Source organism: Cetorhinus maximus, chromosome 7, assembly GCF_964194155.1.
Source record: "Cetorhinus maximus chromosome 7, sCetMax3.hap1.1, whole genome shotgun sequence".
Classification (NCBI taxonomy): Eukaryota; Metazoa; Chordata; class Chondrichthyes; order Lamniformes; family Cetorhinidae; genus Cetorhinus; species Cetorhinus maximus.
Window position 1 is genome coordinate 28,072,775 of NC_135885.1, and position 18,735 is coordinate 28,091,509.

The 18,735-nt window shown below is 43.3% G+C and overlaps 1 protein-coding gene across 3 annotated transcripts in view; it reads right to left on the reverse strand.

The window, feature by feature from the left end:
- gpr143 (G protein-coupled receptor 143) overlaps positions 1 to 18,735 on the reverse strand; it is a 100,866-nt gene that overhangs the window by 7,357 nt on the left and 74,774 nt on the right. The window contains exon 9 of one of the 3 annotated variants that reach the window (XM_078545250.1): positions 4,427 to 4,535. The exons of the other annotated variants lie outside the window; for them this stretch is intronic. Coding sequence (XP_078401376.1) covers positions 4,456 to 4,535 — 80 coding nt within the window. The 3' untranslated portion in view covers positions 4,427 to 4,455. Of the gene's footprint in view, positions 1 to 4,426; positions 4,536 to 18,735 lie in introns of those variants that run through there. 3 annotated transcript variants of the gene reach the window in all.

Sequence of the window (18,735 nt, forward strand, 5' to 3'; positions counted from 1 at the left end):
CCCAATGCCTCAGAAATCTAAAGCCCTCCTTCCTACTCCCTTCTCCACTTCTCCAGCCATGTGTTGAACTGCTTAATCTTCCTATTCTCATGTTCACTAGCACGTGGCACTGGGAGTAATCCTGAGATTACTGCTCTTGAGAACCTGCATTCAATTCCCTTCCTTATTCCCTAAAATCTACTTTCAGGACTTCATCCCTTTTCCTGCCTATGTCATTGGTCCCATTGTAGACCACGACCTCTGGCTGTTCACCCTCCCCCAAAAGAACGTCCTGCAGCTGCTCTGTGGCATCCTTGACCCTGGCATCAGGGAGGCAACGTACCATCCTGGAGTCACGTCTATGGCCACAGAAACGCCTGTCTGCTCCTCTAACTATGGAACCCCTACCACTATAGCACTTCCACTCTTCCTCCTCCCCACCTGTGCAGCTAAGCCATCTGTGGTGCCACGGACTTGGCTCTCGTTACAGTCCTCTGAGGAACCATCTCGCTCACCAGTATCCAAAACGGAAACGTGGTTAGAGAGCGAGATAGCCTCAGGGGATTCCTGCACAACCTGCCCATTTCTCTTAGATACTTTGGTGGTCACCCATTCCCTCTCTGCCTGTGTACTTCTTGGCTGCGGTGTGACCACCTCTCTAAATGTGCTATCCTCGTTTATTTATAAATCTTGGTTGCAACTTGCATTTTTCCATGCTTGGTAGCCTCAAAATTCAAGAATAGCACTTTGTTAGCTAATAGGTGAAAAAATAATGGTGGTAATACAATAAGTCCTTAACAACAGTTTTAAAATGGTGTCTGGTCCAATTCAGTCAGACTATTTTTTGTAATTTTGACCAGATGGCAAATGAAGCCATTAAAATGAACAAAAGGATGAAGCAGCTTAATTCAAAAGATCCCTGTAAGTTATAAAAGAATCAAAGTTAAGAGTTACAGAACAAGCGGGAAGAGGAAGTGATTCATTTTGGTAGGAAGATTACAGAGACAATATAAAATAAAGGGTACAATTCTAAAAGGGGTGCAGGAGCAGAGGGTCCTGTGTGTAAATGTGCAGAAATCATTGATGGTGACAGGACAGGCTGACATAATGGTTGATAAAACATACAGTATCCTCAGTTTATTAATAGGGGCATAGTATAAAAGCAAGGAAGCTATGTTACACTGGTTCAGAAGAGTAAGTTGAGAGGAGATTTAATAGAGGTATTCAAAATTATGAGGTATCTGGACAGAGTAGATAGGGAAAAACTGTTCTAACTGGTGGAAGGATTAAGAACGAGGGGGCACAAATTTAAGGTGAAACGCTGGGCGGGCCTTAATTGGCCGACCAGTGTGAAATCACCTTCCGTCCTCGATTGCGGGCGGCGGGTGGCTTCCCGACCGGCTCCACCTGACAAGGGCATGATTCTGCCCATAGACTTAACCTATCAGAGGACAGAATAGAATTCTTTCTACAGTCTCTGAAGGGGGTAGATGTAAACAGGATTGGTTAGTAATTGTATTGATTCTGGTGTGTTGATTTGTCCCAGTGTATATGATATCCCTGCAAATAATTCACTCCATAAGAAATATCAACCTAGTGCAATAGTACACAAATGCCAATAGCAAACTGTGTAACAAATAACACTACATTTGTTCATTTTTCATACTAAGTTTTGCAAACATAGACTCATGGACATTTACGGCACGGAAGGAGGACATTCTGCCCATCGTGTCTGCGCCAGTCAACAAAGATTGGCCCATAGCCCTGGAAACTATGGCAACACAAGTGAATATCTAAATACTACTCAAACATTACAAGAGTTTCTGACTCAATCACCCTTTCAGGCAGTGAATTCCAGACTCCCACCACCCTCTGGGTGAAAATATTTCTCCTCAACTCCCCTCTTAGCATTCTGCCTCTTACCTTAAATCTATGCCCCCTGGTTATTGACCCATCTACTAATGAAAAAAGTGCCTTCCTATCCACCCTATCTATGCTCCAAGGAAAACAACCCCAGCCTATCCAATCTTTCCTCATAGCTCAGACCCTCCAGCCCAGGCAGCATCCTGGTAAATCTCCACTGCACCCTCTCTAGTGCAATCACATCCTTTCTATAATGTGGTGACCAGAACTGCACACAGCACTCCAGTTGTGGCCTAATCAACATTTTATACAGTTCCAGCATAACCTCTCTGCTCCTATATTCTACACCTCAGCTAATAAAGGCAAGTATCCCATCTGCCTTCTTGACAACCTTATCTACCTGCCCTGCTACCTTCAGGGATCTTTGGAGATGCACACCAAGGTCCCTCTGATTTTCAGTACTTTCCAGGGTCTTACCATTCATAGTGTAATCCCTTGCCTTGTTAGCCCTCCCCAAGTGCATTACCTCACACTTTCTAAGTTGAATTCCATTTGCCACTGCTCTGCCCACCTGACTAGACATTGATATCCTCCTGCAGTTTACGGCTATCCTCTTCACTATTTACCACCCTACGAATTTTCATGTCATCCGTGAACTTCTTGATCATAGCCCCTACTTTTAAGTCCAGATCATTTATGTACATCACCAGCAGCAAGGGCCCCAGCACCGAGCCCTGCAGAACCCCACTGGAAACAGACTTCCAGTCATAGAAACATCCCTCTACCATCACCCTCTGCTTCCTGCCTCTCAGCCAATTTTGGATCCAACATGCCATTTTGCCTTGGATCCCATGGGCTCTTACTTTCTTGATTAGTCTGCCATGAAGGACCTTATCAAAAGCCTTGCTGAAGTCCATGTAGACCGCATCAAATGCATTACTCTCATCAAAAGTGTTGCAGCCAAACATTTTAATTCAATGTCATGTACAACATTAGGGCATAGAATTTCCATTTCAAGCTCTCCATCCACTCCCCAGAACATACTAAAATCACAGTATGTAAATTGCCTCAGTACCATTAGCTGAGTTAGTCTCTCCTCAAACTGTTGACTACAACCAGTCACTGTCCTGCAAACACCTTTGGGCACATTAATGGCCAACCATGCAAAATAGTTGGGGGAGCCCTGGGCAATCTGCATCTCAAAAGCTGTCCCTGGGGAATTCCTTGTATTTTCTTCCAAAATGGTATCCAGAAGTAGAAATTAGAGCTGACCCTACTAGGGGATAAACACTTGATGTGTTCTTATGGCATCCCTTGTCCATCACTTTAGCGATGGATTTATGCTGATTCATTGAAATGGGGGAGGAATGGTGCTTGCATTAATCATTTGTCCATCAACATCATATATCAGTTTCTAGGCTTAGAGCTTTGAGAGTTCATCTCTGAAGACAATATATTATTTTAAATATTTTTTTTAACATGTGTGATTTTTTTTGAATGTTTTGTTTTACATCAAAATTATTCATCTTTGCCAAAAATGAAACACCTTTCCAAATTTAAGTAAAAAGAAAAATGTCAAAGAGAATGTTTCAAGTCCATTGTTCAGTATTTCCACATTTTGCTGACTTTAATTTCCTTGTACGTCTTCATGTTTTAAGAGGCTTGTTTGCCATGTGACAGATACTTATTTTAAAAAATCATTGGATAGAGAATAGTTTCTATTTCTGTCATATTCATATTAGTGTTCCTTTAAGTCAAGTGTAATATGATCATTATAGGTGTCTTGGCAAAATCAGAGCTTCATTAAAAATTCTCAAAGGCCTCTAATTGCAACATAACAATAAATAATTCACAACGGTTTGACAAATCATGGCCATTTCGTTTGCAGCAGAATACGTGGCAGATTTGTAATGAAGCATTCCTAGAACACAATGGAAGGTATTAAATCTTGCTTCAAACGTACACTATAGAACACAAAATGATTGTGAAAAATAGTGGCTGGTTTAATACGTACTCTGCAGCTGTGTGTAAGTGCCATACCTAACTCACTGTGGAAAGTGAGTTTGTGATAACTCCAAGAAAATCAAGTGGTGGCCAAAATAACCAAACAGAAACTGAACAGTAACCAAGCAATTCCAACCTACATATATTGTGCTACCCACCTGAAAAGTTCCACAGTTTCATGTCTCTGAAGGCTGCAGAATGCTGGGGGAGGACTTGAGGCCACTGGGATGTGGTGGCTATCCATTGCCTGTGTTGGCAAAGGGGACAAAGGCACTCATCATTTACACTTCAGGAACATGCCAGGGATCATTCAGAGACATAGGTGAGGTCTCCCAGTCAGCCCACGGCTGTGTCAAGCAGGTAACGGATGCCACATACCAGACAGAAGGGCATCACACTGCGTCGGGTATCACACTGATCTTGCCAGTCAGGCTATGAGGGCCATGGGCCATCGCTGGATTCCCCCAGGTTCAGGGGATAACCGACTGCACACGTGGGGCCATCAAAGCTCCCGCAGAGCTGCCAGGTGCCTTCACAAACAGGAAGGGCTTCCAGTCGCTGAATGTTCAATTAGCCTGTGGCTGCCGCAAGAGGATCCTCTGTATGGTTTCAGAAGGCTGCCACGACTCGTTCATCCTGAGACACTCCCTCAGCTCTCCCAGCCCCCTGAACGCCTTTGTGGATGGATCCTGCATGACTAGGAGTACACGCTAAAGATATGGCTGTTTATACCTCTGCAGAACCCCAACAATGTTGGCCTTTATTTCAAAGGGAATGGAGTATAAAAATAGGGAAGTCTTGCTAAAACTATACAAGACACTAGTTAGACCACACCTACAATACTGTGAACATATAGGGGAGGATCTTCTCCCCGTTTGGGGAGGGGGGGGTTGTGCGGGAGCAGGCAGGTTCCCAATCGGCGCCCCCGTTTGGGGGCGTTCTGCCATTTTATACAGGTGGGCCAATTAAGGCCCACGCAGCGTGATGTCCGCCAGGAAGTGCTATGCGCTCCCTGTGCAGACGGAGGGGGGGAGGAATTCCCTGAGCTGGGAGTGCGCTCTTTCACGCATGCGCACGATAGAGCGCACTCATCTCCCCGAGGCAAAGTGCTGCCTCAGGGAGATCAGCTCAGGTTTGAAAGATTGAATAAAGATCAGAAAAAAAATGACTCACAAGTCCCCTCATGTGCCACTGACACATGAGCTGGGACATGTCAATTTTTTTTATTTATACATTTCAGTTAAATTTTAATACCCCCATGAAACCTCATCCCGCCCTTAAGGTTGGACGGGCAGGTCCATTGATTACCTCAATTACTTTATTAATGGCCTTAAGTGGCCGTTGACAGGTTGGTGGGTGTGCAGACGACTCAGCTCTGCACCCGCCAACCTGAAAATGTAAATGACGCGGGGTGACGTCGGGACACCTGCCCGCCATCACCCCATGTCATTTCCCACGTCGGCGAGTGGGCCCTATCCCCTGCTCACCGACCGGAAGATGCAGGCCATAAGATTCTTAGGGGGCTTGACAAGGTAGATGCTGAGAGCCTGTTTCCCCTTGTGGGAGAGTCTAGGACCAAAGGACATAATCTCAGAGTAAGGGGGCACATCCATTTAAAACAGAGATGAGGAGCAATTTCTCCTCTTGGAGACTAGTCAATTTGCGGAATTCTTTACCGTAGAGAGCTGTAGAGGCTGGGTCGTTAAGTATATTCAAGGTTGAGATAGGCAGATTTTTAATCAGTAAGGGAATCAATGGTTATGGGGAAAGGGCAGGAAAGTGGAGTTGAGGATTATCAGATCAGCCATGATGTCATTGAATGGTGGAGTAGACTCGATGGGCCGAATGGCCTACTTCTGCTCCTATGTCTTATGGTCTAACAGAGACACAGAGAAAACTGACAACTGCTGCCATGTAACTATGAGAGCCACATAGGCCTTCTGAAAATAAAGTTCAGGTGCCTAGATAGATCCGGGGGAGCCCTGCAATATGCCCATCAAGGGTTTCACATATTATGGTTGTGCAGAGTGCAGCGTACAAACTGATGCTCCAGAGGGGAGTAGCATTTGAGAATGGAAACCATATTAAATGTGCTGCCTCCTCCTCCGAAGAGAATGAGGTGGAATAGGATTGAGACCAAAAGGGCAATGGAAATATACCCGAGTCTGATGTCAACAGGCATCGGCATGAATGCCAGGGAGACACACGACTCACTCATGAACACACTTCTTCTCAGAGCCCTTTAAAATTCCTCCGAGATGATTCAGTCTTCTCGTTGAGGCAGCCTTAATGATCTTTCACTAAAGGCCATTACCATTTCGGTGACCCCATCATTACCGCATTTCGAGGGATACATTCACAATTGCCCTCATTCTGGTGCACTCCTTTTCATGTTCTGTATCTCAACTGTTCACCATCTGATAAAGGCCCACTGGTGCAGAAATGAATGGACGGACCATTATAGATTGCATTACAAGGCCTTTAACATGGCACATACGCGTAATGTTTTGGTAATCAGTAAAATACTATCACCCAATGAGGCCCCAAGTACAACTACAAAGATTTACGCAAACACTTCTGGTGCTCCTAGGTTGTGCTCCCCAGTGCCTGCAGTTGACGCTGAGGCAGAGGCTGCCTTATCTGCTCCTGCGCATGAGATGGCTTCGGCAGGGGGCCTCTGGGAGCCTGAGCCCAGAGGGGCCTAGCCCACTGGGGAGCCACTGAGGTTCATGAAGCATTTGTGTTGTCAAATGGGCCGAGGATTCACTATGAATCCATGAAGGCCCCCCATAAGCTTTAGCAGTCGGTCCTCCACCCTTTCAAGGACCACCTGCCCTTCCCTGCCTACCTGTAGAGGTTCAACTAGTCCATGCATTTTGGATTCATCTTGCCTACCCAATATTCATGGGTGAGGCCAAACTGTGGAGGTTGGTGCTCTTCTGCTGCATCCACTTTGTGGTCTGCCTCACGTGTCTCTCCACGAGGTCACCACTCTCTCAATGAAGGAGGCCATGCACTCACATGCACCACATCTCTAGCCACTCTTATCACGTTTGGACCCCTCCCATCGTTTGCGCCATGAGAGGGAGCAGCCTCTGGGAACTCTGGCAGAGGTCCATACATGCAATACGAACATACGAATAAGGAGGAGCAGGCCATTTGGCCCCTCGAGCCTGCTCCGCCATTTAATAAGATCATGGCTGATCTGATAGTAACCTCAAATCTGCATCCCACCTACTCCTGATAACCTATTGCTTACCGACAATCTATCCACACGTTTCACAATGCTGCTTTGCTGACTGCCCCCGAGGGCTCTTCCTCAGTCCTCGAAAGGGGAGTGTCCACAGCTGTCACTGCCTCCTCTCCCTTGCCTATTCGTATGCGTCTGAGTTATGCTCATCAACTGTTGTAACCATGCATCAATGCCCACTGACGTGAGAGTATCTGTGCTGGCGGAGGTGCTCTGGACTGATGTGATGCTGTCTGTTCAGATGGTGGATCCTCGCCTGAGTGTCATGTGGTCCTGGAGCCATTGTCGGTCCCTCAACCATTACTGGACCTGCAAGGGGAATGAGTGATGTTAACGAGTTAGGATTTCAACCACCTCCTCCTGCCTGTCCTTGATCTGGAGATTCCTGTCACATGGCTGTTAGTACTCATCAGAATGTTTGATGCCTTCATCCATCATGTTACTCACTCTCTATGGGCTCCACACCCACCTTGCCCTCAGCGACAGGCTGCCTTACTACAACCCATTTTATTTCCGCTGCCTCCACTTCCATTGGAGTCACTACAGCTATGAGCAATAGACCACCTTCAGTTCTCCTCTGCTCCCTAGCACTATGAGCATGCCTCTTCTAAAAACACGTACAAGTACAGTGTTACTCTCACCTCAAAGCAGAGCTGCATTTGTCAGGCTGCCACTTTCCATGTCCAGCATCACCACCACTGGGAGGCCTATTGCAAGCAGCCATCACCTCTTGACAATACAGCAATCACCTCTAATTGACCATGGGCTGCTGGCACGAGGCAACTTTTTCTTATAGGATGTGGGTGTTGTAGGCAAGGCTGACATTTGTTGCCCATCCCTAATTGTCCTTGAACTGAGTGGCTTGCTAGGCCATTCCAGAGGACAGTTAAGAGTCAAGCACATTGCTGTGCGTCTGGAGTCACATGCAGGCCAGGCCAGGTAAGGATGGCAGATTTCTCTCCCTAAAGGGACATTAGTGAACCAGATGGGTTTTTTTTTTTTACAATTGGTGATAGTTTCATGGTCACCGTTACTGAAACTGGCTTTATATTCAAGTATTTTGTTAAGTGAATTTAAATTCCACCAGCTGCCATAGGATTTGAACCCATGTCTCCAGAGCATCAAGATAAAAGCAAAATGCTGCAGACGCTGGAAATCTGAAATAAAAACAGAAAATGCTGGAAAAACTCAGTTTGTCTGGCAGCATCTGCGGAGAGAGAAACAGTGTTGAAGTTTCAAACCCGTATGACTCTTCTTCAGCTCTGAAGAGTCACACGGACTGGAAACATTAACTTTGTTTCTCTCTCCACAGATGCTGCCAAACTTGCTGAGTTTTTCCAGCGTTTTCTGTTTTTATTTCTTCAGAGCTTTAGCTTGGGCCGCTGGATTACTAGTCCACTGACATTACCACAATGACACCTTCTCTCCAAACACTGCACCTAACTGTGGATGCTGGTCCTTAGGCACGCCCAATGCATGGGCTGGGCACCTTGCCTCACAACCCATGGTTGCCATTTATGACATGCAGAGTTGCAAGCTTGCCAGTATGAATGCCACTCACCGTATGAAATCATTGATAAAGTTCCTACCTGTTTGTGTGAACACTCCATGGTTCTTGACTTCCTCTTCCACCTCCAACCAGGCATTTGTTTTCTGAGCCTTGCTGGCCTCTTCAGCCCAGCCACTGCAGAACAGGACCTCTCGCTGTTCTCTTGCGGAAACACCTCCAGCGAGGCATCAATGAACCATGGAGCCACACTCCGTCTGGCTCCATATATTCCTGCACAGCCTCCTTGTTCAACACCCCTACCAATGCCGTCTATATGTGCAGCTGTATGACTGTCCCTTAACTAGAGCACTTTGACCTACTAGACCTTCCCACCACCCACCGTTATTGGCCATTATTGGTTGGCTCCCCCTCTTGCCAGCAATAATTAGCTGCAGGCAGGAAAATCCCTGAGGATGTCCCACCACCTGACCGTGCGACCTGAATTTGACTCCTGCATTGGAACTTCCTCTCAACTGGAAAACTCCTGCCAAGAAGGCCTGAATCAGGAAGTGTAAGGCAGAATAGTTAATTCAATACCAAATCATACCCAGAAAGAAAACTAAAGCGAGGGAAAGAAAAACTGGATTAGGAAAGAGGGAAAAGAAAAGGTAACAAGAATTTTTTTTTAAAGCTTCAACAATAATTAAGGTCTGAAAGAATGTGGAGTCGTACTTGTAAAAGTTCATTTTAAGTGCTGGGGAAGTTGTTTGGCCGGACATGTCACTCCAAATTTACTTACATGGGAATGGACAAACCTCAACTACTTCTGCTGAGTTCAGTGGGTATCCCTCACGTATTACAAATTCACACTCATGCATCTCAATGCTGAGACTCTTGGCGAGATGGAGGAGCAGGGTAACATGGACAACATTCAGCTGAATGCTTGGTGATCTCTAAAAGTTGCTGTTCGATTTATTCCAAAATAACAGTGAGCGCTATTAGCCTCAGTATTACTTACAACTGCAAAATCTGGGCAAATCTTGTTATTTTTGATGTATTTCACTGTGTAATTTAATATTTTGGAATTTTCTTCTTTTACTCCCTCAAGTTGCTTCAAGTCTTTTTTTATACATTTTGCTTTTTTTCTTTACGCCAGTTTTAACCTTATACTTAACCATTTAAGATGGCAGTTTTTATACTTGAAAACTACTTGTGTGTTGTCTTTTACTCCTCCCCAATCCATGCCTATGCACTGCCAACATTGTTGCAAAGAAACACATGTGAACATAAAGGGGCCAGAAAGATTATTGTGGTCAAGTTGGTAACAAATTGTATCAGACAAAACTGAAGTAATTGACACTTCCGATCATTTAGTTTTCCATGGCTTCAAATTAGATTTCAAAATAAAATAAAAAAACTAAGGTTTGCAACCTGGGAATCCATCTCTGACCTTTCTCGTTAGAACTACCCATTAAATACAGAAGAGAAAGAAACACTCATTATATGAAATAAGTATTGACAGGAATTTATATAAAGCAAATGTGGTGCTTGAGTTAATTTCTTGCACTGAGCACCATTTTTCCTTGGTTGATTTACTTGGTCTGGTTTCATTTTTCACTCGAGTTACTCGTTGTCTGGAATAGCATAGTGCACAAACCTGACCAGGTGATATACTAAGGGAGATTTTCCTGGATTGGCAGTGGATCATGTGAATGCAGCAGACTTGGGGAGGGTAGAGGTGGTGTGGGAGGGTGAGGGCAACCCAATCATGAATTAAGGTACATAGCTATAAAAAAAAGAGTTCAACCTGATTTTGTTCCACTTAAATCATGTAGGGTCTTTGCAGCCATGGGCTGTCGCCTGTTTGACTTTCTGTAATCTGTTGCTCCCAGAACTACTGGGAGCTGCAGGGGGTTCCCTTTTGTGTGCTTGTGACTTTTATAAGTGAAGCTAATGCCTCAATGCCTCATTAAGCTACAAGAGTAAAGGCTGCAGTAGCAGCAAAGGCCAGAAAATAATTTATTATTTATTAACTCCTGGAAGGGAGTTACAAGCTGATGGCTGGAAAATTCCTCAGGGTTCCTCCCACTCTGCTGCCATAACTAATAAGAGGTGCAGCGGAACAGGTGTAATGTTGGCGCAAACCCCACTTAGTGGCAGAGCAGGCGCAACTCCAAAGAAAATTCGCACCCATTTATCCCCAATGGCTTCAAACATCAAACAGAAAGAATCAAACTCAGAGGTTTGCTCAGTACGGTTTCATTTCTTTTTTTATTAGGAAATCTGCATCAAGTGCATAGCTCAAGACACCATCAGGGTTGAAAAGAGAAGACAAAACAAACAGATATTTAGCTGTCACTAAAATTGAATGTTAAAAGCCTGTAAAACTGTAAGGAAGTGGTTTGGCGTTCAAAGCCTTGGAAAGGAATACTTATGTTATCTGAGAAGATGGTGATAAGATCTGGTGCAAGACCTTGAATATTATTGCTGATGTGAAGGTGCATAACATCATGTGACCAAATGAGGGATTTTTCAGCAGCAGGTCACTGTTGCATAACGTAATATATAATGTTGTATTGGATTATTGCATTAAGTTATTGAATTCTGAAGGCTTCAAACACTTATCTAGTCAAAACACAATTTCAGTTACAGCAAAGCAATCTTAACATTGTTATTGTAGAAAATAATGAAAAATATCAGAGAACTTTAACTCCAGGATATTAAATTAAAATCAATTGCAATGATCTCACCCCTTTCAAATAATCGATAGAATGTACAATTGTTTCTTTCAGTTAATGCCTAAACCTTTCTAAGTATTTCAGCATTAATGTGAGGTCATGACTCTGTACAGTGGAATAAGGTACGGCAACTTTCAATAGGACTGCCAGATTTTCCCATGTCCAACGAGGGATATAACAGAAGTGAGGTAATGGATAGAGGCACGGGGGAAAACTTTCCCCCATCGGGGGCGGGCGCGAACACGATCAGGTCTGCACTGCCATTTAACGTGGGCAGGCCAATTAAGGCCCGTCCAACGTGACGTGCGCTCAGTAATACTGTGCGCTCCCTGTGTGGCTGGGGGGGGGGGCCTCAGGGAGATTATTTAAATTTTTAAACCTTAAACTAAAATATTTTAAGACATGTCCCCTCCCACGACAATGTCATGAGCTAGGACATGTCAAGGAACATTAATGAAAAAATTTATTTAATTTATAAACCCTTCATGAAACCTCATCCCACCCATGGATGAAATTCCATGAAAAAAAATGTGAAGTCCGCCTGGGCTCTTCGCCTGCCCGCCAACCTTAAGGTTGGACAGGCAGCTCAGTTTATTGCTTTAATTGATATTTAAATGGCCTTAATAGGCCTTTGACAGTTCGGCGGGCGCACAGTCGCGTTGGCTGCGTGCCGGCCGAACTGAAAATCGAAATGACGCGCGGTGACTTCGGGACGCATGCCTGACGGCACCCTGTGTCATTTTATGCCTTGGTGAGTGGGCCCCGCCCCTGCTCGCCAAGCCAAAAATTCTGGCCATGAGCTTCTGACATTGGAAATTAATTCAAAAACTTAATTAATCTTGTCAATTTCTGTATCCATGTATTGGGATGGAACACTAAAGTGGAAAAAAAATGCTGTTTCCTTTGGGAAAATTCACTTGTAACCACCATATCCCTTCCTACCCTAACATCTATCTCAGTCTTGTATGGACTCATCATCTGAGCATCCACAGCCTGCTATGGCCGACAGCTCGAAAGATTCACAACCCTTTGAGTGAAGAAATTGCTCAGCTCAGGCCTAAATAACTGACCCCTTATCCTGAGAGTCTGGCCACTAGTTCTAGACTGTCCAGACAGGAGAAACAGCCTTTCAGCAGCTTTATATTCAGAAAGTTCTGCCCAGAAGTAGCAGTGCCTAACCCTCCTTCCCCAACCAAAATAAACGAGTATTTAACGGTCTCAGTTGTTAAAATAAGATCTGAACTGATTTTGCAGTGCGCAATCACAGAATCACAGTGCAGAAGAGGCCCTTCGGCCCATCGAGTCTGCACCGACACGTGAGAAACACCTGACCTATCTACCTAATCCCATTTATCAGCACTTGGCCCATAGCTTTGAATGTTATGACTTGCCAAGTGCTCATCCAGGTACTTTTTAAAGGATGTGAGGCAACCTGCCTCCACCACCCTCCCAGGCAGTGCATTCCAGACCATCACCACCCTCTGGGCAATTAATTGAGCAATGAACTCAAAACCAAATGCAATGTGCTTTGTTAGTTGTATTTGCATTTGCAATAACTTTACTTGATTTTAAATGTTTACTTCAAACCCATAAAACATTTAAAATTCCATTTCACACAAAACAATGTTTGTCCTACCAACAGAAACAAAGAACGCTGAGGATTCAAATATTCAATACGAATTTAACCATTGAACGACAGCAAGTCAAGGTTGTCCCAACGGTAAGAAAAAGCAGCCAACAATAAATTTATTACTTTCCAAAATGTCAACCTTGGACTTGAGAAGGGTAAACCTCAAATTTAAATAAATTCCCCAAATTAGAACGAATGCCCCCATAATGCTTTTCTTCAGAGTGGCAGCCATTTTCTTTAGTCATTGAGGGCAAGTACAAGCTATTCTCTTGCTTCTCCCAAGTCTTATCTCTGCTGTTAGCAAGTTTTCGGTCACCCCTTCTAATATCTCCAGCTCAATCTCCAGCTATGTCTGATCAGACCTCTGTGAAGTGCATTCGGACATTTTTCTCTGTTAAATAAGGAGCTACACAAAAGCCAGTCATTGTTATTAGTAACCCAAAAGAAACAGGCAGGCAAGAAGGAGACATGGTCAGGACATCCAACACTTTTGTCAGCTGCTCCAGCCTTTCTTTTAAACACAAGAGCAGCCCCCCTACCGCACAGACAAGATAACAAAAGGAGGAATCTCAGCTCACTGGCAGGAGGCAGGCAAGAAACACAAGCGGCCCACCCATGCTGCAGAGGTATGTTTCATTTTAACAGTCGGGACTTACTTACCATGCATTAGCCAGCTGCACACTAGTGGTAGCACCGTCTCTGGGTCAATGAAAATCAAATGGCCCAGAGCTCACCAAGATTAGTCACAGGAGTGGCGTTTGAAATGCAGGAGGTTTCCACATGAGAAGTGGGGGAGGGGTGGGGGAAGAGAAGCAGCCCAAATTTCCTATGTTGCGTCTTGACAAGCACTTCTGCACCTCCTGACCCCACAAAGAAAACATTTATAATTTACCTTATTGCAACTCTACTCTTGCTTGCCAGGTTTTACTGAGGCTTGCATTGGATGTCCCATTCAGTAGCTTGTTAAAACTATATCTGGTTCAGGCCTAAGTGAGAAGGCCCTGATTTTACAGGGCCTATGTTATGAAGAGGTGGGCAACTTAAAGCTGCCTGAAGGAACAGTGGTGTTAAAATGGGTGTGGGATGGGAAAGAATTGACAAGTACACTTCCTCCATTTCTGTCCAGTTTCTGTCAGACAGAGGGAGTTAAAACTCCCCCTAAATTCTGTAACCTGATAGTACCACACAACAGACATTTATTTTACCTCCAGCACCATATTGTTACATGCTAACAGCTCAAAAGCTTGCCTGCAGACATATTTGATGTATTTTGTTTTTGGAGTGCCTATTTATGAACATACGAAATAGGAGCAGAAGGCGGCCATTTGGCCCCTCGAGCCTGCTCTGCCATTCAATAGGATCATGGCTGATTTGTTTGTGTTTTGAATTCCACATTCATATCTACCCCCAATAACCTTCGATTCCCTTGCTTGACAAGAATCTATCCAACTCTGCCTTAAAAATATTCAATGACCCTGCCTCCACTGCCTTCAGAGGCAGCAAGTTCCAAAGTCGCACAACCCTCTTAGAGAAAAAAATTCTCCTCATCTCTGTCCTAAAATGGCAACCCCTAATTTTAAAACAGTGCCCCCTAGTTCTGGACTCACCCACCAGAGGAAACATCCTTTCCAAATCCACCTTGTCAATACCGTTCAGAGTCTCATATGCTTCAATCAAGTCACCCCTCACTCTTCTAAACTCCAGGGGAAACAAGCCCAGCCTGTCCAACCTATCCTCATAAGACAATCCGCTCATTCCATGTTATCAATCTAGTAAACCTCCTCTGAACTGCCTCCAATGCATTTACATCCTTCCTTAAATAAGATGAAAACTGCACACAATATTCAAGATGTGGTCTCACCAATGCCTGCCTAACTGAAGCATAACATCCTTTCTTTTATGTTCAAATCCTCTCATTATAAAGGATAGCATTCCATTAGCCTTCTTAATTACTTGTAGTACCTGCATACTCACTTTTTGTGACTCATGCACTAGAACACCTAGATCCCGCTGTAGGTCAGAATTCTGCAGCCGTTCTCCATTTAAGTATTATTCTGCTTTTTTATTCTTGCTGCCAAAGTAAACAACTTCACATTTTCCCACATTATACTCTGTCCACCAGATATTTGCCCACTCAACTTATCTACATTTGTCTGCAACTTCCTTATGTTCTTAGCACAACCTACTTTCCTACCTATCTTTGCATCATCTGAAAATTTAGCTATTGTGTCTTCACTCCCCTTATCTAAGTCATTGATATAAATTGTAAAAAGTTGACAGATTGGGTGACCGCTTTGCAGAAGACCTTTGGTCTGTCCACAAGCATGACCCAGACTTTCCAGTCGCTTGCCATTTCAACACCCCATCCTCCTCTCATGCCCACATGTCTGATGTTGGCCTGACTCTTTTTTTTTAAATCCCCTTTTTTCAATATTCATCTTCATTTTTTAATTTTTATTTTTTTCATTCTTATTTTTTTAATCCACTTATTTTTATTTATTTTCATTTTTATTCATTGTTTTATCCCCACTTTTTATCCTATTTTCAATCTTTTTCTCACCACCGTCTTCTCCACCTACCCCACCCCCACAAGGACCATCTATCACTTGTTCATGTTGTTCTTTCCAGAGTGCTTACCTTTGTCATGCTATTATCACATTCTGCTTTCTGACCTTAATGCCATCATCAGCACCGCCTTTAGCCAGTACCACTATCATTAACACCCCTTTGTCCTTTTGTCTATGACATCTCTGGCAATCTCTCCTTTGCCTCCATCTATCGCTGGCCTTCAATCCAGCTTCACCTGCTCCACCCCCCTTAAACAGTATAAATTTCATCACATTTTACTTCTCTTTAACTCTGAAGACGAGTCATACGGACTCAAAACGTTAACTCCTTTTTTTTCTCTCCAAAGATGCTGTTAGACCTGCTGAGATTTTCCAGCATTTTCTGTTTTTGGTTCAATCTTCTATCCATGCCAATGTGTTACCCCCTACACAATGAGCTTTTATTTTCTGCAATAACCTTTGATGTGGCACCTCATCAAATGCCTTCTGGAAATCCAAGTACAGCACGTCTACAGGCTCCCCTTTATCCACAGTGCATGTTACTCCTTCAAAGAACTCCAATAAATTGGTTAAACATGATTTCCCTTTCACAAAAGCAAGCTGACTCTGTCTGATTACCTTGACTTTCTCCAAGTGCTCAGCTATAACCTCCGTAATGATTGATTCTAACAGCTTCACACAACAGATGTCAAGCTAACTGACCTATAGTTTCCTGCTTCCCTCCCTTCTTGAATAGAGGGGTTATATTTGCTACTTTCCAGTCTGCTAGAACCTTTCTAGAATCTAGGGAATTTTGGAAAATTAACACCAACACATCTACTACCTCATTAGATACCTCTTTTAATACCCTAGGATGAAGTCCACCAGGACCTGGAGACTTGTCAGCCCACAGCTCCATCAGTTTGCTCAATACCACTTCCCTAATGAATGTAATTTCACCAAGTTCCCCTTCCCCTTCCACCTCCTGATTTGCAGCTATTACTGGAATGTTTTTTGTATCCTCTATAGTGAACACAGAAGCAAAATATGTTAATTTCATCTGCCATTTCCTTATTATCTACCATTAACTCCTCATTGTCATTCTCTAGAGGACCAACACTCATTTTACTTACTCTTTTCCTGTTTAAATACCTGTGGAAACACTTGCTATCTGTTTTAACATTTCTAGCCAGCTTCCTCTCATACTCTAACCTTTTAATCATTCTTTGCCATTCTTTATATTCTGACCAATCATCTGACCTGCCACTCATCTTTGCGAAGTTATATGCTTTTTCCTTCAATTTGATGCTTTCCTTAGCTCCTTTATTTAACCACGGATGGTGGGTCCTCTCTTCAGAATTTTTCTTTATATCAGGAATATACTTACTCTGAGTATTCTGAAATTTCTCCTCAAATGTCTGCCATTGAATCTCTATTGAGTGATCCCCAAGCCTAGTATCGCAGTTCACTTCAGCTAGCTCAGCTTTCATGCCCACACAGTTGCCCTTATTTATTTAGTGAGAAAGGTTAAGATGATATTCCAGCTTTATTACATACATAGAGTTAGTGTGCGTGCAGAAATTTGACATTTAAAAAATATTATGGACCAAATTAAATTAAGATTTTGGCACAATGCAAGGTGGTTATGAAATATGAAAGGTAAAGGTCTCCAGTTATATCTGCAGAAGGCATACCTTTAAACGAAGGGGGAAATTAAAAATTTCAGTTCACAACAATACTCATTGACGTAATTTTTCCACAAAATGCCATATATTTTCATTCTTAAAACATATTGGATTGAGAATTTAATTTGGGATCTTATTTCCCCATAGAAGGTTGAACTACCCAAAATAAATGTTATTTCTAAGGATGACATGGCTGGACTCTAAAATAATTGTTAAAATATGTAGACAAAATTCATCCTGAGCTAATCATAAAAAGGTGAGGTTTAGCATGTTGACATCATCATAAAGCACAATGCCATATGGGAGATGGAAAGGGGAGGGAGGGAAAGAGAGGGGGAGAAGAGAGGAAGAGGAAGAGGGAGAGAGAAATCACTGGAGCGAGCATGGCTGCTGGAGGTCAGTCTCCTGAAAAATCCTGAACTAAGGAAAAGACCCTTAGATGGTCACTGGGCATTACAGCCCATCGAAAAGGGAGAAGCAAGTCCATCAGAAGCCGGGAGTGACTTTGAACTGGGTCCTGTATAGACTATAATTATGCAAAGAGCATGCTGTAATGTATGAATGCAATGTGGAGTTCTCGTTTTGTTTGTTTCAGTAAAAGTCTTAAAACATGAAATCTTGTGCAATTCCTTTCAATTGGTCATTGGGAATTCAAATCACATTTTAAAAGTTATCGGTCCCTATGGGGATCAGAACAGGAGGCTAGGACCACAGGACTCCAACCCATGCTCCAGCATGTGTATGGGATCAGTAAAATTATCCTTTTTTTTTTGAGTTGTTGCAACTTTTAACACCATAGCTGCAAATTTCCTCAGAGCAGCTCCAAGGAAATTCTCAACCATATTTTTGACATTATTTGTGGCAAGTTTTGTGCTTGTCAGGGGAAGGCTTGCTGTTGGGGGAGAATGTTGAGGGAGAATCATATTTTGGACATCCGAACATCAGGGGGGCATGGTTAGATGCCTTAAACTTTAACCACAACCATAGATTGCAGTTATTGGCTCCGGTGTGACATTTTCCACTTTTTGTGGATTTGGAGCAAGAGTTGTCACAATGCTGTGACTCGCACATCTGTGATAAATCTGAAATTTCACCAGCTGACCAAACATATAACTGTTCAAAAAGGATGTTTTAAAGACAAGAAAAGACACTGACTGATGATGACTGCCACAAGTCACCTAACATCTGGCATTGCCAATTGACCAGCTTCTGGAAAGCTGAGATGTGGAATTACAATTCAAATTTTGCAATTTGAACTGAGACAGAGAAAACTGCTTTAAAATGCTCAGCCATATTCCAAGGTGAAGATGAAAAACAAACAAACCTTCGGACCCATCGAAAGTCATCACTATCTAAGGAAGAGACATTAAAATTCAAAGTGCTGGATATTGAAACAATGGCTGCCATAAACAGACCTACCCAAAACCTCTTGGAAATATACAATGGGTCAAGTATAACAGGCCAGGCTGCAGATACTGCAAAAAGAATTTGCAAGTGACACAGGTAGTGTCAAGAAAGTTTTGAGCAAAGGAAACCAGTTGAAAAGCTGCA